Source organism: Symphalangus syndactylus, chromosome 5 (assembly GCF_028878055.3).
Source record: "Symphalangus syndactylus isolate Jambi chromosome 5, NHGRI_mSymSyn1-v2.1_pri, whole genome shotgun sequence".
In the NCBI taxonomy this organism is placed as follows: Eukaryota; Metazoa; Chordata; class Mammalia; order Primates; family Hylobatidae; genus Symphalangus; species Symphalangus syndactylus.
The window spans coordinates 28,230,038-28,253,425 of record NC_072427.2 but is presented as its reverse complement, the minus strand read 5'-3'; the positions used below and the strand labels follow the sequence as shown (position 1 = coordinate 28,253,425).

The 23,388-nt window shown below is 56.5% G+C and overlaps 1 protein-coding gene across 4 annotated transcripts in view; it reads right to left on the bottom strand.

Annotated features, from left to right (window-relative positions):
* Window positions 1–23,388, bottom strand: part of LINGO1 (leucine rich repeat and Ig domain containing 1) — a 205,778-nt gene that overhangs the window by 13,203 nt on the left and 169,187 nt on the right. The window contains exon 1 of one of the 4 annotated variants that reach the window (XM_055277597.2): window positions 5,844–6,529. The exons of the other annotated variants lie outside the window; for them this stretch is intronic. Coding sequence (XP_055133572.1) covers window positions 5,844–5,849 — 6 coding nt within the window. The 5' untranslated portion in view covers window positions 5,850–6,529. Of the gene's footprint in view, window positions 1–5,843; window positions 6,530–23,388 lie in introns of those variants that run through there. 4 annotated transcript variants of the gene reach the window in all.

The following is a 23,388-nucleotide window of genomic DNA, read 5'->3' as shown; positions in this document are numbered from 1 at the left end:
CTCCGGGCTAGGGCCTAGGAAGGACCCCAGCATCCCAACCGCAGCCACCTTCTCTCCCCAACATCATACAAGGGTCACATGGCCACCCCATGGCGGGGCTGGGTCAGGGACAGGTGAGAGTTTGGGTTATTTCTGCCTCAAGAGGGGAAAAGACTGAAAAACAACCCTCTAAAACATCACAAACCAAGGTCCAGTGAGTTCTGTATAACATGGACAGGCAGATTATAAATAAAACACTTGCCTCTCTCCCAGCCCTGGCAGTTCAAAGCCCTCTCTACTCAAATGAATCTTGGCCACGCCACTGCCAGAGTCCATTTTTCCAACCTGGTAAACTGAGCCCAGTATCCAGGAGGTGATGGAGCCTCCAGTCAGACACATACAGGAGGAATGTCCTGTTCAGGCACAATGGATGCCACTAACCGGCTGCCCATTCATAAGAAGCCCAGACTTGGGAGAGGAACTGGCACCTCCACAAATCTCTAAGGAGCATATCAAGGCAGAGGCTGCAAAGGTCTACTGCAGGCCTAGAGAGGGGAGCCAAGACCCATGGGTGGGCTCACGGGGGAGGCCCATTCAGCTCAGTGTGAGGAATCTGATGAGACATTAGATGGCTCAGGACAGAAAGTCTGCCTCGGTAGTAAGTGAGCAGCCCATCATGGGAGGCATGCAAGCTGAGACCATGGATCGAGGCAACTGCAGGAGGCCTCCTCTGCTGGGATCTACACCTCAGTAGCCCCTCTCAGCTCTGAGATGCCCCTGTGTTGCATCCAAGTAAAGGAAGTTGAGATGGCCAGTCCCCACCCCCCTACTCCCACATCTGCAGCCCTGCACCGGGCTAGGCAGAAGCAGCTTGCTGGCCAGGCCCCCAACCCCTCCCAGAGCCGAGAGCAGGTTCTCTGCAGAGGGAAGCAGAGGAGGTGGCAAAGAGGGATTAATTCCCCGAAACAGGAAAAAATAGAAAAACACACACACCACACACCCTAATAACATGTAATAAGAGGTTGGAGACGAGGAACAATGCCCTGGTAATGTCACCCTGGCGGCAATCAATTTGGGTGTCACATGAAATAGGCATAATTATTCCGCCAGCCCCGGTGCTCATCTTTAACCAGCTCCAGGGGCCCAGGCCCAGAGGCGGGAAAGGCAGCGTGGAATCAGTCGTTGGTGTACCAGGCTGGCAGAGGGAGCTGCTCCAAATTAGCCTCCCAGCACCCAGCTTCTCAGACCCTCTGGACTGGCAAGGATCTGGAGGGCCTTGCGGGGTTCCTGGAATTTGCTGTCCTTTGTTTGCACTAAACACGCAGGGACTTAACCCCTTCTTGCTCCTCCTTCATCCCACTTGCTTGTGGAGTCCTCTCTGATTGCTCGTATCCATCCCAGACTTCAGGGATGGTAGAGACAGCATCCTCACCACTGGGGGAACGGGTGCCGATGGGATGACTGCTTAGTGAGCACCTAGTACACACTGGCTGCTGCCCATCTCTCAGCCTACATTTCATATACCAGAAACCTTGAATTCCAGGAATGCAAATCAAGGCCATCATGAAATACCATCTTACATTCATTCAATCAGTAAAAATCAAGGCCCCTGACAATACCAAGTGTTGATCAGGATGGGGTGCAATGGGAACACTCATCTCCTGGGGTGATGCAAACTGGTCTAACCAATTTGGAAAACACTTTGGCACATATCCTAGTAAGAGTGAATGCAAACATGCCATACAGGCCAGCAATTCTGCTCCTAGCTCTGTGCCCCAGAGACACTGCACGTTGCCTCAGAGATGGGATGAGAAGGTTCCTCGCAGCATTGTTTGTAAGAGCAAAAAATGGAAATAACCTAAGTGTCCATTGGTAGGAGAATGTTAATTACACTTTTATGATCACATGACAGAACATTATACATCAGTGAAAATGAGCTACATCTACTATTATTCACAACAATATACATGAAGCTTAAATGTGATGAAGAGACAAATTCCAGAGGACTGCATATAGTTCATGCTTTTTTTAAAAAGTTCAAAAATAACTAAAACTGAACTACTTATATATGTTAAAATATATAATTTTAAAGAGGAAAGGGATTGTTAAATACATAATTTAGCGTAGTCATTGAAAAGGAGGCAACGGGACGGGGTGTGCAGGAGCACATGGGGAGATGTACATCATTACTGGATTGCTGGTGTTTAAGTTGGAGAGTAGGGTAACAGTGTTCATTACAGTATTAACACTACTACTACGATTAATACTAAATGTCTTGATTAATTAACAGGCTGGGCCTGGATTAGTGAGTAAGAGCCCCAGCCTAGAGGTCAGGAAGAAGGCATTCCAGACTGAACCGCAGGTTTGCAAGCTGGGGACTTACAGCGAGTCACTCGCCACCTCTCTGGCTCTGTTTTCTTGGGTATAAAATCAAACCTCTGCACCTACCACCTACAAGGGTAAGATCATGAGTGTATCACTGATGTAAACTATGAGTAGCCAGCACTTATTACAGGCTTACTGTGTACCAGGCACTGTTCTAAATGTTTTGCCTATGTTAGCACACCTAATTGTCACGTCCTCCCTTGAGGTGGATACTATTGTTACCCTCACTTTATGGATAAGGAGACGGGCCCAGAGAGATTAAGCAACTTGCCCAAAGTCACAGAACTAGGCAATGGTGGAGCTGAGACTTGAGCCCAGACTTTTGGCTCTGGGGTCCACACTCTTGACAACTTCACTATGAAATAACATTGAAGAAACTGAACACACACAAGTAGATTGTTGTCAGCACAGCTCTACTGAGCCCACAGCACCCAGGGATATTCATTCGTTCGCTTGTTCGTTCATTCGTTCGTTCGTTCATTCATTCATTCATTCATTCATTCATTCATTCATTCATTCTTCCACAACTAAACAAAGGTCAGCATCAATAATGCCTTAAATGTATTGGGAAATGAACCTGCCTTCTCACTCTTTCTACAAAGAAACTTCCCTGATTCTGGAGTCCCCTGCTCTCTGTGTCTCTGCAGTCTGCTACTTCCCTAGGACTCAGCCAGCCTCCCTCTCTTCCTAAAGCACCTTTGACAACCTCAACCCCCAGGGAGAAATCTCACCCTTCTCTGAGTGCCTGTGTGGGCTACTGAGTACCCTGTTTGTCTCTTCCCAAACCCTGCCTGGGGCATCTTTGACATCTAGCTCTGTGCATTCATGCACAGGTACTCCTTACCACTAGCCAATAGCTACTCCCTTGTACCTCCAAGGGTCTGTCCCATCCCAGGGGCCAGGCAGGAGGGCAAAAGGAAGGGTACTAGGATTGCTCAGGGTGTTCAAGGCAGATGGTGCTTAGCCCAGAGCCGAGCTGGCAGCTTGGCTAGGATGTGCAGAACAAATGCATGTGTGACTGGGCTGGTACAATATTCAGTGCAAACAAGTGTGGTTCTATGCTGTGGGTGACTGGAGAAGGAGGGGCAATGCCTTGAAGCAGGCGGAGAGGCTTCTTGAAGGACCTTTTGTCAGGGGATGCAGGGCCAAGCCAGGTGAGGATGGGGGGATACGTGGAGGAACTGGTGGAAACAGAACAGAAAGCCTCCAGAGACTAACCATGGAGGTGGGTGGGGCTGGAAGGCCACTTCCACAGCATGCCACACACAGGACAGCTAGCCCAAGAGACTCCAGCCAGCAAGCTAAGGCCCTGACTCTGAAACCACCACACCTACTGCCCACCACCCCCCACCCTTCCCTGGCTCCACTTTCTCTACCCTCCACCGGACACGCTGCCTCATGCCTCCATGGGACCCTGCACGAATGACTGCACTGCCTTATCTCCCAACAGGAACGCACCCCAACCCCAATTGTGCTTCTCCAGATATCTGCGTCCGAAGGCGCCTGAAGAGCAGCACCACACATGAGCCCTCACTGGCACCAGGGATCCTGTCTGGCCTCATGCAGAACAACCACCCACCTCCACAAGAGGTTGTTTTTTTGGCGGGGTGGGGTGGGGGAGGTGTCCCTCTGGGAGTCTGGGTTTTAGAAAACTATACCCAATATAGGAAAAATGGATGCCCAGAGGGCAGAGGACGAAGATGAGCCCAGATGAAAGAGGACTATCGCAAGGGGTAAGTCTCTCCACCTCCCTCCCAGTCACACAGGGCTCTTGGCTTTGAGCACACGCCCATCCCCCTGAAAGCTGGTTCCCACTCTTTAACTCCAGACCCTGGGGAACACTGCAGCTTTAACTAAGCCCTACCCAGGGGCTCATGCTTAAATTGTCAGGGGGTGGGGAGGGGGGCAGAGACAACAAGAACGCCACAGGGGGCCTGTCTCTGCCTTCACTAAGCCCCTTCCAGGAGGGGCAGCTGGGTGCTGCTGGGATCCTTGATGTGAGTCTGTGCCCTCTTTCAGCACGGTTCCAAGGAGTTATTGGTCTCTCCCCTGTGCCACCCTATACCCTCCTTCCCACCTCGGGCCATGGGTGGAAAGCAGGAAGGACAGGCATGCCGTCCCAGCAGACCTGCTGCTAGCGCCTTCCCAGAGGCGTGAGGATTTTGAGCTCCTTCCTGGCTTATACAAGGACAAAGGGTCTGGGAGCAGCTGGCCCTCTTCTCCTCACTGACACTCTGCGCTGGATCTGGGGAAGCCCCAGGCTCTCTGCCGCCTGGGTGTCCCGGCTCATTGCTCCCTGGGCATGGGAGGCACCAGTGCTGAAGCCGCTGGCATGATGACCAACAGGATTGAGCCCAGAACCGCGGGCCGGGCTGGGCTATGCGCCCTCTGGCTGCCCGAACCAAGCAGGGGACTGAGGAAGGGCTGGGCGAGCAGGAAGGGGCTGTCCAGATGCCACAGCCCCCACCTCAGGGCCTCCTGCACTCCCACCTGCTCAGGGCAGAGCTCTTCCCATCCTCTCAGGCCCCCTTCTGCCCCACCCCAACCCCAAGGCCTCTGAGAACAAAGAGAAGGTGCAGGCACACTCAGGCTGGACCGGGCTGGGCTGTGACCCCAGCAGGAACCGGGAGGGGGCTGCCCACTGGCCTGGCCCCACCCCTCCTCCTCAAAGTGGGATCCGCCCAGAGGGACGCATCTCCTGGCATGCCTTGAGAGCAGAGAGCCCACAGCCCACCCCGAAAAGGGCGTGAGGGGGAGCAGGAGGCTCCCTCCTTACCTCCCTCTTCTCAGCTGGTTCCCACCTCCCACCCGTTCTGCCTTAGAATGAAAAGTGGGGCAGGAGGAGGTGAGAAGCCCGGGCTGAACGCAGACAAAGGGGAGGCCCCTAAAGGGTTCCTGGGTGCTCCTGGTCCCCAACTCCCTTCCTTCCACTCTCCCTACTCCCCATCTCCTTTTCACTGGGCAGGAGCTGGAAAGGGGCAATGCTTGTGTGTGGTGGGGAGCTGCCATCCAGGCTGGAGCTTGTGGAGAAACCCAGCCCCTGACCTGTGTCCACCAGCTAGGGAGTGTCTGGTGCTGGTGGGGGCTGCCTGGGAGCACCTGGGGTCCATGAAGGGAGGTACCCACCCAGGGCTGAGCAGGCGGCTTACCCTCTAGAGTGACCAACACTCAGAATGGGAGCGGGGACAAGAAGGGCAGACCACAGCAGGGCTGGGACCCCAGGGGGGCCCCTCCCCAGCTCCAGGCTCCCAGCTTACAAACCCGGAATTTGTTGGGGTTGGAGGGAGGGGAGGTGGGAAAGGAAGAATCTTCATTTCTGAGGCTTGAGGGGAAATCAGGCCTATGACCCCAAAGGAGGTCTGGGTGGCACCGAGGTGCCCTGCAACCCCAGGAGGGCGCAGCCAGGGCCGACGGCGGCCCCCAGGGGCACTCGCCGCGGGGCTGCCCGCTCCGGGCTCGGCCGCGGCCGCCGGGCTCACCTGCATCTCGGGCGCGCCTTCGGTCCGCTCGGCTCGGTCACCAATCGCATGTCTCTCCAGCCGGCCTGGCCAGGCCCCAGCCCCTGCCCAGCCCCCTCCTCCGTCTCCTCCTCCTCCGACACCTCCGCCCGGCAGTCCGCGCGCCCTCGCGGGGCTGGCTGGCCGTCTGTCCGCCCCGCGCGGGCGGCAGCCGAGCCGGAGCCGGGGCCGGGGCTCGGGAGTGGGAAGGTGGGAGGCCGCGGCCCCGGCGGGAGGAGGGGCGGGCGCGCTCAGGACGCGCGACAGGGGCTCCGCGAGCCTGCTTCTGCCCCCTGGGCCGGCCCGGAGCCGCCGCCGCCGCCTCTGCCGCTGGGGCCGGGGTCGAGGCCGGGCGCGCTCCGCCGCGGGGCCGGGGCCGGCGGGCAGAGGCCGCGCATGCTGCTCGGCGCCCCGCGTCGGGATAGGGGCCGGAGCGGCGCGGGTGGGGACTCCGCGCCCTCCGGGGCCGGGACCGGGACCCACCGCCGCCGCTGCCTGCGCTGTCGCCCGCCGCCCGCTCCGGCTCCCGCGCCGGCTCCCGCTCGGGCTCCGCGCTCTGCAGCGGCGCGGGGAGGGAGCGCTAGGAGCGAGCCAGGGAGGGAGGAGGGATCGAGGGAGGAGGGAGCGAGCGAGCGGCGGGAGCCGGGCGGGGGAGGAGAAGGCGCGGCCGCAAAACCTGGTGATGGTGGTGGTGGGGTGGGGGGTGGTTCGTCTCCTTGCAGCGGAAGGGGTGGAGAGCGAGGGGCGCCCCAGCCGCTGCCCTGCACGCTTAGGGCAGCGAAACAGGCAGGGGTGCGCAGGTGAGGGGCGCACCAGCCAGGCGCTCCAGCTCCGCGCCCCTCCGGGTCCGGGGCTCCGGGCGAGTCCCGGGCCAGCCGGGTCTCGGGGAGTCCGGCCTGCGGTCCTCCCTGGGTGTATGCGCGCACACCGTTGTGTGTGATTTTGTGTGGCCACATGCGTGTGCATGTGAGCGCGCGAGTGTGTTTACACGTGTTAACTGGGCTGTGGACGAACACACGCACGAGGACGGACAGGGCTCCCCACACGAACAGGGTTGTTTGGAGGGCGGCATGGGGAGGCCGACCGGGAGCCCCCGTCCCCTCCTCTCGAAAGTCCGCAAGGCTAGAGGGCCCAAATTCTAGCGCAGGAGGGCGAGGCAGGCAGAATGGGAAGCTCCAGGGGACGGCGAGGAAGCCGCGCTGGCCCGGCCGCTCTACCCAGGAGCAGGGTCTCGCGTACCTCCTCGCGGCCGGGGTCCCCGCCCAGCCTGGCTTCCTGCCCAGCAGAGGGCGGCAGGCCTCTCTGGCCTGCTCCGTCCGGAGGCCCTGCATCCAGCGGCCAGCAGGGGGCAGCGCAGAGCCTCCGTCTGGGCTTGACTGTTCCCTCCTCCCGGAATGGTCCCGGGGATCCTCGGCTGGGGCCACAACTTCAGATGGGCCCAAGGAATGGGACCTGTCCTCGGAGATCCAGATCCTCCTTGATCTTCAGATACAGAAACTAGGCCAGCAGGGATGTCTTGGCAAAGCCTGCACAGTAGGTTACCACCCTCAGGACCTCACCTTTTTCCCTGTACTACCCTCCTCCATCTCCTTGAAGCCAGACGCCCTTTAACACCAAGCCAGTTTTATTAGAATAACCATCAATGCTGACACCACTCGGCAGGCCATCCCTTCTCCACTGCTGGGAACAACCCATTAGCACATGAATACTCCTAATAGCTTGAGTCCACAGGGGCAGCTGAGGCTGGGGGAGGGGATCTAGCCTAAAGCCTCTCGGATTCTGGGGCAGACCCTGGAATCCCACTTCCAGTGACACCCCCTCTCCCAGGAAGCCTGCCCAACATCATTGCAGAGATGCCTGGTTGCCACGGAGGGACCTCTCCCCACCCCCAACAGCACCTTGTTTCGCCGCTGTTCAGCCTCACACACAGCCCAAAGGCTTGCACAGACCTTCCGTTCCAGCTGCATCATTTCTGGGTACTTCTCAGTCTCTCTGGCACACCGTTGCTCTGGACAGTCCTGTCTGGAGCACTTTCTCCTGTCTCCTATGTCTATGCCCATCCTCAACCTAGGCCTAGCTAGAGCCCCCTCCTAGCATGTGTCCATGCTATGCTCTACTGTGAACTGCACGTTCACCCTCCAGCAACTCTGGGGGAGGCACTATTGTTCCCCTGGGACAGAGGGAGGGAAGCCCAGGCCCAGAGAGGTTCCAGGCTCTGCCCATGGTCACACAGCCAGCAAGCCACGGAAAGGGAACTGGACCCGTCTTCTAGGGCTGAGTGGACCAGCAGGGGGCAGGCTCGGCAGAAGGACTTACAGGTGGGAGGTGAAGCAGGGAGGCCAGCACAGGAGTCCCCCTCCCTGCCAGAGCCCAGCGCAGGCGGCTCCCCGGTCCCTCAACTCCGCGCGGCCTGGACCCCTCCCCAGACTCCCCAGCCCCCCCACCCCGGCTGTTTGTGAGCTACCCGTGCGCTCCCGCCCTCCTGTGCCGCCTCCTCCCACCAGCCCGACAGGAATAGACGCTCGCTGGCTCCTGCGTAAAGGCTCCGCCAGGCACCCGGCGGGCGCGCAGACCCGCTGGGGGGCGGGGGCGGGGGCGAGGGCTATTCCTGGTGCGGTGACTGACGCAGGCAAGGCGCGGCCACCATCTCTCCGCCCCCGACTCACCTGCTCCCTGCCTCAGTGATCTCGGCGGAGAAATGGGGGAGAGCCCACTCACTCCACCTCGCCAACCCCCAGGTGCTACCGAAGGAAGCTGGGGTCCTGGGGTGGGGTGTTTTGGCGCCCACAATGATCCCTCCGCGCCTCGGAGGCAGCAGGGATGACCACAGAGCTGTGTCTGGGAGGAAGGGCCCCTTGGCCTCGGTTCTCCACTGTCAATGGCATCCAAGCCATTCCCCCTTCCCTTTGTCTCCAAAACACATGACCCCTCCCAGCTCTCCCTGTTTTATTCCAATGGAAACGACGGGGAGCTTTGGGGGAACAACTTGGAGGATAGGCCTTTTTGAGGGTCTAGTTTGGGCCTGGTGAGAGTAAGGGTCCCTGACTTTGTCACCTAGAGACTCCAGGAAAAGGGGGTCTGTCACTGGGTCCCCACCCAGTCACCTCTGCATGAGCTGTGGAACAGGCATCTCTCCTCTCCTGTCGGGTGGGGTGGTTCCCAGCAGAGTCCCTCTCAGGGGTCTCAGGGCCATGGCGAATGTGACACACCGAGATGGCCTAGTCCAAGTGTTCTCTGGCACAACCAGGGGATTGTGTCCAGGAGGTACAGCTGAAGAATGTTCCCCCGCACCCCAGGCGTTTGTGCCCGCTGGACCACCCTCGTGGCATGCCTTTTCCCTGATTTCTACCTGTGCTTCAAAACCTAACCAAGACCCATCTCTTCTATTCCTGCCTCCTCTCCCCAGACTGAAATGACATTCGAGGCAAGGCCCAAATCTTTTCCCTCTATCCTCAGACTAGGCGCTCCCAAGAGCAGGTCTGAGACTGCGTGTCTCAAAGGTGGGCACACAGCAGACCCTGGCTGCAGGCTGAGAACTCAGCAAGTCCCAATAAAGCAAGAGCCGGTGGCTGGAAGGAGCCAGCCTGACTGCTCACTGCAAAGCGGAGAAGCTGGAATGGGTTTGCCGGGGAACACAGGAGGAGGGGATAAGGCCCTCCAACATGTATTCAGCCCTTACTATAAGCCAGACTCAGCCACATTTCACATCTTCGTCTCTCTGCAAGATCGGCATTGCTGTCCCTACTGTACAGATGAGAAGACCGAGGCTCTGGGAGGGCTGGTGACTTGCTCAAGTTCACTCTGTGCAAGAGTTAGAGCTGGGCTTTGAAGCTCTGTGTGTATCTGATGTTAGTCCTGCTCTCCTTTCACTCTGAGAGGCTGAGGAGGCAGGAAGCGGAGCTGGGGCGAGGACCAAGGGTCCCCCAGGCACAGAAAGGAGAGGGTGGCACACACAGGCCTGCCTACATGCCTGCTCTATGCTGGTCCTATCCACTGGCATCCCAGCAGCTCGCAGGGTTTTACGCTGATGATTATTTCTGAAGGCACTTGAAATTAATGATGGCTCTAAAATGGCTGGGACAGCAGCGTCATTGCTGAGACCTCTAATTAGCAAGAAAAACGGAGACCAGGAGCCTGGGAGGCGAGTGGGGGTTGGGCAGCTGGCACTGGGCATGGAGCAGGGCTGGGGGAGTGAGGTGGAGCCAGCATCCAGCTGAGGGGCCCTGTGGAGCTGGGTGCTCAGGTGGACCCCGTGTTCTACTTTATGCCACAAGTTAACTTGTTAACTTGCTGTGTGACCTTGAGAGGGTCACAGCCACTCCCTGGGCCAAAGTTTCCCCAGCTATGCAATGAGAGGTTGCCCTGGGGGTTCTCTAAGCTCAGGGCTCCTTGGACAACCCTGAGCCCCTAAAAGCTGAAGTCCAGAAGCTGGGGGCCATGTAGCCTCCAAAAGCCACCACAGAGACCCACAGCCCTCCATGGTGGGGTTGCTGAGGCCGCTGTGTAATGAAGTACTAGGCTAGAGTGAAGTGGATCGAGAAGTGGCAGAAAATCCATAGGTCAGGCCCTGCGCTGGTGCACTGTGGAGGCCAGCCAGGGATGGAGGCACCTGAGGGGGCTAGCGGGACAGTCCCTTCTTGGAGGTGGTCCTGGAGATGTGGCCAGGTATAGAGCCTTCCTGCCCCCTCCTGACCCCCTCCTCGAGAGTCAGAGGGGACTTGGGGACACCAGCTTCCCATGTAAGCATGTCACAAAGGGTCAGGCCTGAGTATCTTAAAGGAAAGTCCCTCATCCAGTGCTGCCCAAGTCTGGATCCTCCACATACTGCATGGGGCAGCCAACATGGGGAAGGCACAGGGGCTCACCTGAAGGGGTTCTCTCCCCACAGTGGCTGGCCCAAGTTTGTGTGGAGATACGCAGATTCCCAGGGAGCATCCATGGTGGGTGCAGGCTGAGGCCAAGACTCAAGGGCAAGGGTGTGGGGGGCCCACCCCCCTTAACTGGGGCATCCTCTTCCCTGGCATTTACTTCATGCTTGTCTTGTCATCGATAGCTTTCTCAGCCCCTCAAATCCTCTCCCCTTCCAATTCAGGTCCCTGTGTGTCCCCCTCCTTCCAAAAACCTGCTGAGAACCTCACCTTCCCCTCGGGCGGGGCTGTGTGTCCCTGGACACCTTCCTGAGTCTCAGTTTCCTCCTCTGTATGATAATGTCAGTTTCACGGGGTGGTGTGAGGGTCTCATGACTTAACATGTGGCTGGTATCTACCTGATGCTGATGCAGTAGGAGCTTGATAAATGCAGGTATTTTTAGGTGATCATACTGTCATGGTCACTGGCTGCCTCCTGACCCCTTCTCTGTAAAGTCAGGGCTCTATCCTAAGGTCCCTTTCAGCATTCCCACTCGGAGACACCTGGACCACATTCTCTGTCCCCTGAAAATCAGGAATACCCTGAGGGCATGGATTCATCTTGTCTCCTCCAGTTTCCACAGCCAGCCCAGAGCCCTGATTCCAGAGGGTCTGATGTCTGCAAATTACACTTGACCGAAGTCTCTTAAACAGGAAGGCCCAGTAGATTCCCCTAGAGAGGAGGGCCAGGGCGGCATGGGGGCAGGGATACTCTTGAATCCATACTTCTTACTCCCTCTCACCTTGGGGCTTCGTGCACCCCTGCCTCCAAGGAAATGTTTCAGCACCAGTGACATGTCACTTGTCTAGAAGCAACGTAGTCGGCAGCCTCCCCTACTGGGAATCTCACTGGGAATCAGGGGAGGCCCAAACGCTCTTGGAGAACTCAAGACAGAAGCCCTGGCAGAGAAATGAGGTCTGGGCCTGGCCCCCACTCAGTGCTGCCACAGCCCTTCTGCACTGGGTGGCCTGGCTGCTGTGTCTACAGTGGCTGAGAAGCAAGAAATTGGTCTGGGGCCAGTCCGTAAAGGGCCCCTCAGCACTACCCCTGTGAAGTCCCTCCAGGAAAACACCCAGTGTTCCTGACCTTGAGTTACTGTGGGATGCAGTTAGGTGTTCTTAAGAAGTCAAGGAAGTGTGTGCTTCTTTAAAACAAAATTAGGAGCAAAAACAAAAAAAACAAATAGAAACTGTAAGGAGATCACTCCCTGGCTCCATGGGAACTTGGGCTCTGTGCTTGCCAGAGAGGCTCCTCCTGAGAGCCTGGCTCGGCTGTCCCCATGGATCATGTCAGGGGGAATTTGAGCTAATGTGTGCAAACAGGCAGCACTATTAGCAAATCCATTCATTAAGCGCTTGCCTTAAGTTCTGTTGTGCAGGAGACTTGTTTATTAACTTAAGTCGGAGCCTGTTATTAAGTCAAAGGCAGCAGAGTGGCTCGAAAGGTGCCCAGCATCAGGGCCAGTCAGTCTTGGGTTCCAGTTCTGACTCTGTCTCTGACTCCTGTGTCACCCTAGGCAAGTCACTTTACCTCTCTGAGTCTCAGTTGCCCAGTGATAGGCAGCCCCTAAGAGGATTCCCAGTGGTCCCTGCCTGCTGGTATTGCCCTGCTTGTGTAATCCCCTCCCCTTCGGTGTGGGCTGGATCAGTGGACCCACTTTTAGTGAAGAGAATACAGCAGAAGTGACACAGTGTCACTTGTGAGGTTAGATTACAAAACAACTGTGGTTTCCATCTTGGGTACCTTTTATCGATCACTTGCTGTTTGCTATGAGGAGGGCCAGTTGCCATGTTACGAGAAGCCCACATGGAAAGGAACTGATGTCTCTAGTCAACCCCCTATGAGGCCCTGGGACCTTCCAATAGCCACTCAAGTGAGCTTGGAAACAGCTCCCCTTTGAGTTGAGCCTTGAGATGACTGAAGCTCCGGCTGATGTCTAGATGGGAGCCTTGTGAGAGACCCTGAGCTAGAGGTACCCAGCTAAGCCTCACCTGGATTCCCAACTTACTGAAACTGGGAGGTAATAAATATTTGCTGTTTTAAGCTAAGTTTTGGAGTGACTTGTTATGCAGCAACAGATAACTAAACTCATGCTCCATCTGTAAAATGGGTATAATAACTCCTTTCTCCCAGTGTGGCGAGGGCACTGAGATAAGGCAGGCGAAGTGCCTGCTCTCAAGGGGGGCAAGGAATGGCCCGGCAACTTGGTGGTTATCCAGTAAAGGTGAAAAGAGGCACACTCTATGACCCAGCAATTCCCTGAGGCACGAGCACAAGAAGGCAGGCAGAGGAACGCGCATGGCGGGATTGTTTGTTATAGTGAAAAACAGGAAATGGCCTAAGTGCCCATCATCAGGAAAAGGAATGTACAGAACATGGTACATTTGCACAATGGAATACTATGCAGCAGTGAAAACAGCTATGCTGGAGTTACTTGCATCAGCATAGGTGATCTCATAAACACGATGTGGAGGAAAAAATATATGTACAAAGTATACCATTTATCTCAAGCCCCAAGCCCTATAAACTGCATATGGATACCTACAAATATAGGAAAAGTATTAAAACATGCAGGACAGTGATTAACACCAATTCCAGAGGACTGTCACCTCTAGGGAGAGAGAAGGGGAGGTGGCAGAGTCAGGCCTACCCTGATCCCCACACTTTGAACCCCACACCATGAGCAGCACGGTGGTTCTAAGTGTGTTATCCACTCACTCAGCAACCCGCTCAATCCTCTCAGCGACGCTATGGGCTCCCTCCTATTACTATCTCTTCTTACGGTGGGGAAACTGAGGCACACAGAATCCAGGGAGGTATTCCTGGGCTTTCCAGCCTAGTGGGAAGCCAGGGCCTGGTTCCTCACTCTATCATTAACTTGGAGGAGTCCACATTATCTCCCTGGCCTCAGTTTATTTTTCTATGGCTTGGGAGACGCTCACTCCTTTCCCTTGATAGGTGTGGCTTGAGAGACTCGCAAAGTCTTGATTAATCAACCTGGAATATTTGCAGAGACCCTGTGAGCCAAGCCTGGTGCCAGCTACATGGCAGGGGAGACTAAAAACAAGGAAGTGTGGACAAGAGAAGGTGTAAATAAGACAATTCAATCCAACATAATTCAGTATGGTTCAATTTCACATGGGCTCAATTCACGGACAGACAATGGGTGAGGTTAAGGATATTACTTGAGCACCTCTGGCATGCTAGGCCACATACTAGGTGCTTTTACAAATCATCTCATATAAGCCTCAATCACACCCTGTAAAGGAGAGACTGTTATTATCCTCATTTAGCATTGAGGAAACAGGATCAGGGAGGGTGAGCAACTTCCCCAGGTCACACTGACAGCTGAGATTGTCAGGATGTACCCTCCCTCCATTCTGACCTGTCCTCTGTTTGGTGTTGGGGACATAGACGGAGAGACCAGGCCTTGGTGCCCACTGGGGGATCTCAGCACAGACCAGGAGAGTCTGGAGGAGTCCAGAGGAGGTGGAGCAAACAGGAGAGGCTTCCTGGGGGAGGAGGGTGAAGGCAAATGCTTCAGTGGCCTCACTGGTGGTGAGACAGGTGGAGGCATCCATCCATTCATCTCCTCATTCATTCATTCATTTATTTATCAAATGCCAAACATTTGCCACAGTTTTCTGTAGGCCCCAAAGCCCATGGTCTGGCAGGCAAGACAACCGAGTGTGATCCAGGCTGAGGTGGGAGAAGTGGGGGTGGGGCTGCACACATACAGCAGGCAGGTCAGACATCTAGGAGGAAGCAATGGCTGAGCTGAAATCAAAGGGTGAGTTGGGATCAGTCAGGTACACAAAAGGTAGAGGCTGGTGCTCCAGGAAGAATAGCAGGTGCAAAGGCTGGGCCCTGGGATGGAGGGGGGAGACAGCCAGCCCTGAGGAAGGCCGCTGCTAGCCAAGGAGGTGCCACCTCAGCTGAGAGCGGGGTGCAGGGCTGAGGCTGCCACCACCTCTCGCCCAGGTAGGGTGGCTGCCTGCCTTCTTCTCCAGCTGATGGGTCCCCATGCCATCTCTGCCCTGTTGGGTAGGCTGGGCCCCTCTCCAGAGAGATTAAGAGCAGGGGAGTTTGAACCATAACGGTGTATGTAATTATGTGCAAAAACGAAGGAGGGCTCCTTAATAATTGATGGTGGGAGAGAGTAAATATCGGCAGAGGCACCCAGCTGCATCACCCCGGCCCGTCTGGCTGGGACCCAGGGCGGCTGCTTGGCCGCTAATATGCCTATAAATTATTGAAGTTATAAAGAAGAAAGCAGGTGTCATGTCGCACCCATAAACAGCTTGTTAGCTAAGACTAACGAAGGCGCGGCCGGCCTCTTGGCACTGCATGGGCTCCCCCTACACCCTCCCTGATTACAGAAGGAGACAGATGAGGAGTGGGCGTGGTAGGAGGCTGAGAGCCTGACTGGCCCCACACCCTGTCTCCCACCATCTTGACCCACTGTGGAGTCAGGTGGTGATGGGAGAGAGAAGAGGCCCAGAGATAGAGAGAGCCAGAAATGGGGCTGTGGCTGTCCCAGCACTGTGGGTTCAGATAGCAGCTGGACAAACCTGCGACAGAGGATGTCAGAGGTCCTGCCCAGCCTGATAAGCTGAGGCCAGCTAGGATGCTGGGAAGAACTAGACACTGGGGTCGGACACTCAGGGTGCACATCCCAGGGAAGCCACCTGTTGGCGGAGTGGTCTTGGGCAAGTCACCTGCCCTCTCTGAGTCACTTTCCATTCATGCCACCTGGGGATACTCATGCCTATCTTGGTGGGTTGTGGAAAGGGTTCTAAGAGCATATGCGTGTGACATTTCTTGTGGACAGTAGGCCCTCATGAATGGGGCGCTCCTCCACCTCTGCCTTCCACCCCCATCTCAGGGGCTCCTAATTAGATCAGGCCTAATGAGGCTTCCCTCTGCCTGGCTGTTTACGCTCCATTAGGACCTGAGTCCAGGACAGCAGTGGGAGGGAGACAGCCGCGGAGGGGGAAGGTGTCCAGTTGCCAGGGCTTGGTTCATCCTAGGCTTCACCATGCATGGGGGACCCCCACCTCCGGGGAGTGGAGGAGGGAAACAGAGGCAGGCCTCTTGAATCAGAGCTGCCAACAGGGAGAGGCCCCATGGTGTGGGGAGAGGGAGGAAGGAGGATAGAAAGAACAGCTGGGAAGGTTGGCATTTTGGCTCCTCTATGTGAAGAGCTTGGAAGCCCACTTCCCCTCAGGCTGGGGGTCTGCAGTCTCTGAGATGTTCCCTTCCAGGCAGCCTAATTTGGACACTTAGGTGCCCATGGAGTGCTCAGCTCTGCCAAGGGCCACATGAAGGCAAGGAGGGCAGTCTGGGCCTAGGGAAGGTGCCCCTCTCTCCAACCTGGCCCTAGGAAGCCCTTCAGAGCCCCCATAATCTGCTCCATACCACACAGGGAGCAAGGCTGGGACCGTCACTTGGGCTTGGGCAGCAGACAGGCTCCTCTCCGGGTCCGGAAATCCCCCAGCAGGGCATTACTTCTGCAAGTGGTTCCCTTCTCCCAGAGGAAAAGAGGGAATCCCGAAAATTCTTACCAAATATGCTTTGAGCCTCTTCTCCCAGGGGTCCTCTCTGCCCCCCTTATCTCACTTGTGCAGCCTTGGTCTATCCCGCTGAGGCCTCTTTGCAGATGCACAGAGAGGTGCCTTAGCTGCCTGAGGCCACGCAGCGAGTCAGCAAGGAAGCTTGTGGAGCCTGGGCTTGGTGCCTCTCCCCACACCACTGGACTTAGCTCTGGGAGGAGACAGAGACTCACACTCAGCACACTCTCTCTGACAGCCACTGTGGTGTGGTGGTGTGGCATTCCCAGGAGCTCTCTTCCTGCCCAAGAACTCCCCGTGCCCTGGACACCTGCTCATCTGTCCCACCCGCTTATCAGGGTGGGGGCAGCTGGGGCTGGCACTTACAGTATCAGTCGGGGCGGCCTGGTCAGAAAGGGGATGGAGATGTCTTTCAGGTCGCCTGGATGGTGCTGGGAGCAGGACGGCTGTGTGGGCTGAACCAGGCAGGAGAGCAGGGCTATCCATGGGGTCAGGGGAGACCCACGGCCCTGGGGCAGGACTGGGGACAGAGGCAAACCTCAGGGTAGGGAGGTCCTCAGTGGGAAGGGCCCTCTCCCCTCCCTGTCTAGGTCAGACCTTGATAAGGGCTGCTGGGACACCAGCAATGGTCTGGTTACAGGGAGGGGCGGACAGGCCCATGGGGCATCAGGGTTGGATGGCAGGAGGGAAAGCTGGGGAGCCTCAGGCCTGCAGAGCTTCTGCAGGGGCTCTCCTGGCTCCTTGGCCTGCCACCCCCTTCCCTGCCATTCTCAGGCATGCCATCCCTTTGGTTATGAGCAAAGTGTCCGAGAAACTCCCTCATCACATGGGGGACATGGAGGTGGGGGTACTGAAGGTGGTTCAGGGCTTACCCCCCAGAGGGCAGCACCCACAGCCCTGGCCCAGGGGCAGCAAATCCAAGGGAAAGCTTCCTTCCCGAGTCTGGTGCCGCCTCCAGGGAGGACAATTTTCATTCCCACCTCTTCCTGCTCCAGCATGGGAGGGGGCAGGGGGTGACAGCTGTAAACAGGGAAATGGGGGCGGGGGTGCAGTGGCTCAAGGACCTCCTGAAATGTGGACTCCTTTGGGCAGAGCACTCGGCCAAGTCCCTCCCTGCTCCGCCCTCATTCCTGAATGTGGCACCTGCTCCAAAGAGTGGTGAGGACACGCGGGAGAATCCATCAGAGCCTCGGGGCAGGGCCCGGCACTCATGAGCCCTCCAGGGGAGAGTCCTTGTGACCATGCGTCTAGCTGGGGTAGCCGCGTCCGCTTTGCAAATGTATCTCCTCTGGGGGAGTTTAGGAAGGATACGTAGCTGTGTTGTGTTGTAGATCTCTGTGGTATGTGTCATGTTGAACATGTGTGTGGTGTCTCTGTCGTGTGTGTCAGGGTAGGTGTCCCGAGCAGAACTTTTCTGCAGCTCCTTCACCAGTCCACAGGCAAAAGCCCCCATTCAGGGCTTCCCAGCTGTGCTGAAGGAGCCACAGCTGTACCCGGGCTGCGCCCTCTCTCTCTATCCCTTCTCTGCCCAGGCCATCCTGGAAGCACAACCCCCTCAACATGGCTGCCCTGAGCCTGCAGGGGAGATGGCTGAGGAGGGGTACCCTGGTTCCAGGGGTCCCCAGACAGGCTTGAGCATCTACCTGCTTCTTCTGGGCCCACCACCTGCCTGTGGTATTTCCGTCACCTGGGAAATACGGATGGCATTGGTGGAGGTGCTAGCGACCCCAGGAGAGCAAGACAGAGCCCAGGACATGGACCCGGAATATGACAGGAAATGGGTCCCAGAGCAGAGCTAAGCCCAGGGGCAGGCTGAGCCCGGGTCGGCCTCTCATTGGCCACTTTGGAAGCTGAGGGACACAGCGCTGGCTGGCTCCTTCAATCCCTCCAGCAAACACAGAAGTGGCTGCTGTGCCCATTTCACAGACGAGAAAACTGGGGCTAAGAGGGGTGAGGTAAGTTGCACTGGTGGAGCCAGGACCAGCAGCTAGGCCTGGCTCTGGTGATGAGCGGTTTAGGGTTGGATAAATGGCCCCTGGGTGGGCTCTCCTCTATGGGATAAACAATGTGGCTCAGGCCGGCAGCCCGAGGTGGAGAGATCTAGAAGGCCCCAGACGATGGGAGGGCTCCCCACACTCTCAAATCAAAACATGGGCGTTTACACTCAGACACAGTGTGTTCACACCACCTGCTGGGGCGTGAAAACCAGCCATAAATACCTGCATGGTGGTGGTGGCTCATCAGGAGTCGGGAGAGAGGCCTGGTGCGCTCTCAGGAAGTTCCCAGTGACTCACAGGCTGTGGACCCCTCTCTGCACTTCCAGACACCCCTCCTCCCAAACATACACGCTCAGAACGGGCAGTGCAGGGAGCAGTGCCCACCCATTCCCAACACCAGGGGCTGAGGGCACTGGGAGGAAGGAGCCCTGGCCAGCCAGCTTGTAGGGACTCCACACATCACAGCCCAAGACGCTGGGACAGGAGGCCCCAGGGCACACAGTGGGGTGGGTGGGATAGGGTGGAGGCATGGCCCTGAGGCCCATGCCTTATCACTGCCTCTCTCCCAAGAGCTACCCAGGCCACTCAGCAGACCAGTGCCCAGCTCTCTTTCTAGGCTTAAACTTGGCAGCAGAGTCACATTTACTTAACGTGCTGAAGCCAGAGTGAGGTGGACATGCATGCCTCATGGCTAAAGATAAATGCCAGCTAATGCCTGAAGTGTGGAAAATATCACGAACAAATTCAGGGCTACTGTGTTCATCCTCCCATCCCTAGCCCAGTGGGTCTCTGACTGGTGAACACAGGGCTGCTGCCTCCGTGGGCCTCGGTTCTGAGCCTGCCCACACTCTGCATCCCATACACGTCTTCCTGGTTCCACCAGAGAGCTGGCTCCAGACCCACTTTAGAAGAGCTGGTGGCCTTTCCTGAAGCCAGCCGCGTGCACTGGGAACTGAAGTGTAAACAGGAGCAAAGCTCAAGGCCTTGCTGGTAATTCTCCCTTTGTGGTGGACATTAGCTAGCCTCACTCACGAAGGGGACAGCCCAGGGGTATAAGATCCCAAGTGCCCTTAGACACCTCCACTGCCTGGGGGTGCCAGGTGGCCTCGATGTGGCTGGCAGCCCAGGGTGAGTCCTGTGAATGAGCAAGTGCATGAGCAGGCCTCGGTTTCTCCATCTGCAAAGCAGGGATGGTGTCTGCCTCATTTAGAGGCTGGGGAGTGGGCGAGATAAAAGGGGGGGTGGTTGAAGGGGCTTCAGCATGAGCCTGGTGGCGTGTGATGGAACAGACACCCAGCTGCCAAGGGGCAAATACATCCACACCCCTGCCCCACCTTCTAGGCCCAGTAGAGTAGTGAAATAGTCAGTAAAGGCCCCAATTGTCCCCACCTGTGTCTAGCTGCACGTCAAGGAAATGTGCCTGGTCCAGGCATTGTGACCTGTAAGGGACTCCACCCCGCCCTGCCACACAGCAGTGGGCGGGGGATCCGGACCTACATGGAGGTGGATATGGCACCCACACTGGCACCCTCTGGTTTCGTCCCCACAGGAGTTCTGCCTCCCAGCACCCCTCTGTCACGGTGACCAAGAGGGCTAGGGGGTGGGGAAGGCGAGAAGAGGGAGGAGACTCTGCTGTGACTCATAGCAAAGTGAGAGCTTCTTCCCTCCTCTCTGCACCCCAAATACAGGTCATAAGTCTGTAAGCAGGTGGGGCACACACAGGCAGGAACCTGGGGTTTCCCCCACTTCCAGGAGGGACAGACCAGGGGCCAGCCTCTCTCCTTGGGGCAGATGTGGCAGAGCATAAACCCACCTTGTCCCCTGCCAGGGTCTGCCCCGATTATTCGCTCATCTCCATCCCCACAACCTGGGGCTTCTTTGTCCCCAGGAGCACCCCAGGAAGGAATGGGAGCTTTGATAGTCAGAAGTGACTGGACAGGATTAGCTGACGGCCAGAGAGGGTGGCCTTTTCTAAACTGTGCCCAGAAAGGAGGCAGACCCTCACCACAGAGCCTGGGAAACATTAATAATGTCTAATATCTATCAACCCTTTCTCCTGGGTCAGCAGACACCAGGGCCCCCCTAGAATCTAGGCATTTACTCATTTCATACTCTCAATGGCCCTATGAGGAAGGTTCTGTGAGTATCCCCACTTTACAGGGGAGGGAAGGGGCATGGGGAGGCTAAGGAGCTTGTCTAAGGTCATGGTGAAGTGAGCAGTGGAGCTGGGACGGGTGCCCGGTATTCACTCTAGCTAACGAGTATGGAGGTGCGGGAGGGCTCGGGGCTGGGTGGGTGTGGAGTGGGGGGCTTGGAGCTCTTTGGTCCACTTGCCTAGTTTACAGGCACTCCCACTGAGGCTGGAAGGACAGTGTTAGGAGCTTCACTGGTGGGAGTCTAGTGATGGGCAGGGTGGCTCTCAGATCAGGTCCTGGTTATGCCCCCTGGGCTGTCCTGCCCCTGACAGGAGATATTAGGAAGCCAGGGATGAAAGGGTCAGTCTGCCAGAGCACAGTCCAGGGGAGAGGTAGACCCAGCTCACAGGAAGTTCTGACCCAAGGTGGGTGGTGATCAGAGCTGGAAGAGAAGGGAAAGGCAGCTGGGGGGTAGTGGGGGGACGGAATCCCAGGGGTCTCCCTGGAGGAGACAGTCTTGCAGGAGTTGTAGGATCCTGACAGGCAGAGAGGGGGTCAAACATTCTAGCAGGAGGGAATGGCAGGTGTGAGTGTGGAGGCTGGAGAAAGTGGAGTCTGCACAATTACAGTGCTAAGGATCACAATTGCCTTTGAACCCAGGTTCCTGCAGGGTGGGCCTGCTGGCAGCTGGCAGGTCAGAGCAGGGGCTGGGTCAATGGCAGCCTTGCTGAGTGCTGTTCCAGGTAGCCCGGGAAAGTCCCTGGCAAAACCTTGCACACCTCTGTGCTCCCCCGCCCCACGCCCTTCTTGTCCCTAACTGCTTTGCCCTTCCCTCTCACCCCTCCCTTTCTTCTTTCCTTGTCTCTCTCTCTCTCATTGTTCCCTTCATTTTCTTTTTGGCCCTCGGCACTTTTCCTGGAAGGGAACAGCTGGGCTGCTGGAGTCACAGAGGAAGTATTTTTTTTGGCTACGTTGCACATTCCCCTTCTCTATGAAAATTGGTGCCACCATTGCTAACTGATGGACGGACAGTGAGATATCTATTTCCTTGCCTCCTTCTTTCCTCCTGCTCTCTGGGCTCTGTCCTGAGGCATCTGGGAAGGAAAGGGCAGTCAGACAGCAGCCACAGAGAGAGGGTGGTAAGTGGGGAGAACTTTGGTATCAGGTGTGGGTAGCTGGGGCCCTCAGTATCATCATTAACCCCATTTTACAGAGGAGGAGACTGAGTCCCAAGATCACCCAGATATAATAATTGTAATATTAACATTAACCATAAAAGTTAGCATTGAAGGAACACCGGCTGCGTTCCAGGCACTGTGCTAGACACTTCATATGCAGTGAACCTGTGAGGCAGATCCATGACTGGCAACATTGTACAGAGGGGAAAACTGAGTCTCAAAGAAGGCAAGTCACTAGCCCAGCTACTGTCACACAGCCAGGACAGCAGAGCGGCAATGTCCACTCACACAACCATGCACCTGGCCACTGTGTCAGCTGCATGCCTTCCCCACTCCCCAGCCGGTTGAAAACTGGTGGAGCTGAGATCTGAACCCACATTTATCCATGTTCTTACTCCAAGGCTGGGCTCTACTCCCATGTTGACTGCTGCTGCCAAGAGAACTTTAAACAGCAGTTCTAGCCACAGCAGGACCCAGCCTGATTGGGGCCCCAACCTGTGGCCAAAGGGGACAGAGATCCAGGCCCAGCTTGTCTCAGCCTCTGGCCTGACCTCTTTGGGCCTCAGAGGCCCTGCTATGAAAGGGGGAGCTGTAGGTAGAATAAATGAAGTGGGACTGAGGCCCCTGGGACCATACTGACTCACTCATGGTGGCCCAGGGCATGCCCATTTCCCAAGGGTCACCCCTTGTGCACCCTGTTCTCCAGGGCTAGAGACCTCAGGCAGGCCCCTGATTCTCTGGGACCCCAGTCTGCTCCCTGCTGCCCTGCTAAACAGAGTTCCCAAAGAGAGAGACAACAGGCACCCAGGCCTTGGTCTCAAACCTGCAGCCACACACCCCAGTGGCCTCCAGGAATCCTGCACACACATCCCAGAACCCCTCAGCTCTGCACGTGCTATTGTGGGTCCCGGTCTGTGGAACCCCAAGTCCAAACATAGGAAAGTGCCTTTCAGACACATCCAAGAAATGACCTTTAATCCTCCAAGCTAAGAGAGATCATCTGGACTAGACATGGTAGTGACATAGGCTAGCAGTCTGTATTGTCTGCAAACCCAGAACTGTCCTTGGCTGGCCAATGAAAATGTGTTTTAATAGCAACACACACGGTCATATAAATGGGAATGTTCTAGGCAAATGTGTGGTCTATGTAAATGTTCATAAATTCAAAGTAAACATGTTGGGTGGTGACATCTGTATACAATGTAAATGTCCATTCTTTGGTAAGACAGAGGACTTTATGAAAGATACGTCTGGCTGATGGAAATACACACATGTGCAGTCAGTGGAAATGCCTATTTAGTACAAATGTAAGGTTGAGACAAATACCCATGTGAGTCTGTAATATGGGATCAACCATCAGAGATGGAAGTCACCATGGAGAAACAGCAATGTCATTTCCACCCAGGGACCAGGAGAGCAAAGATTCAGGGGTACCACGTGGAAAGAACAGAGTGATTTGGAGGAGGAAGGGGGTTCAGGAAGGAGCTGAGGGGTAGGGCACTCTGGCTTCTGGGTCAGGGTGGAGAGCTGGGTCAGCTGGGGCTTGGGGTACTGGGGAAGGTTTCTAGCTGGAGGACAGAAACCAAGGGAACCCAGAGGGCAGTTAGGGGCTCTGGAATCCAGTGTGGCAGGCAGGACTCTTGCTGAGGCTGGACTCCCACAGCCTGCCTCCCCGAGTGCAGCAGCCCCCAACACTGCTCATGGCTGGGCAGCTGATGGCCACCAAGGGGAGAGTGGAG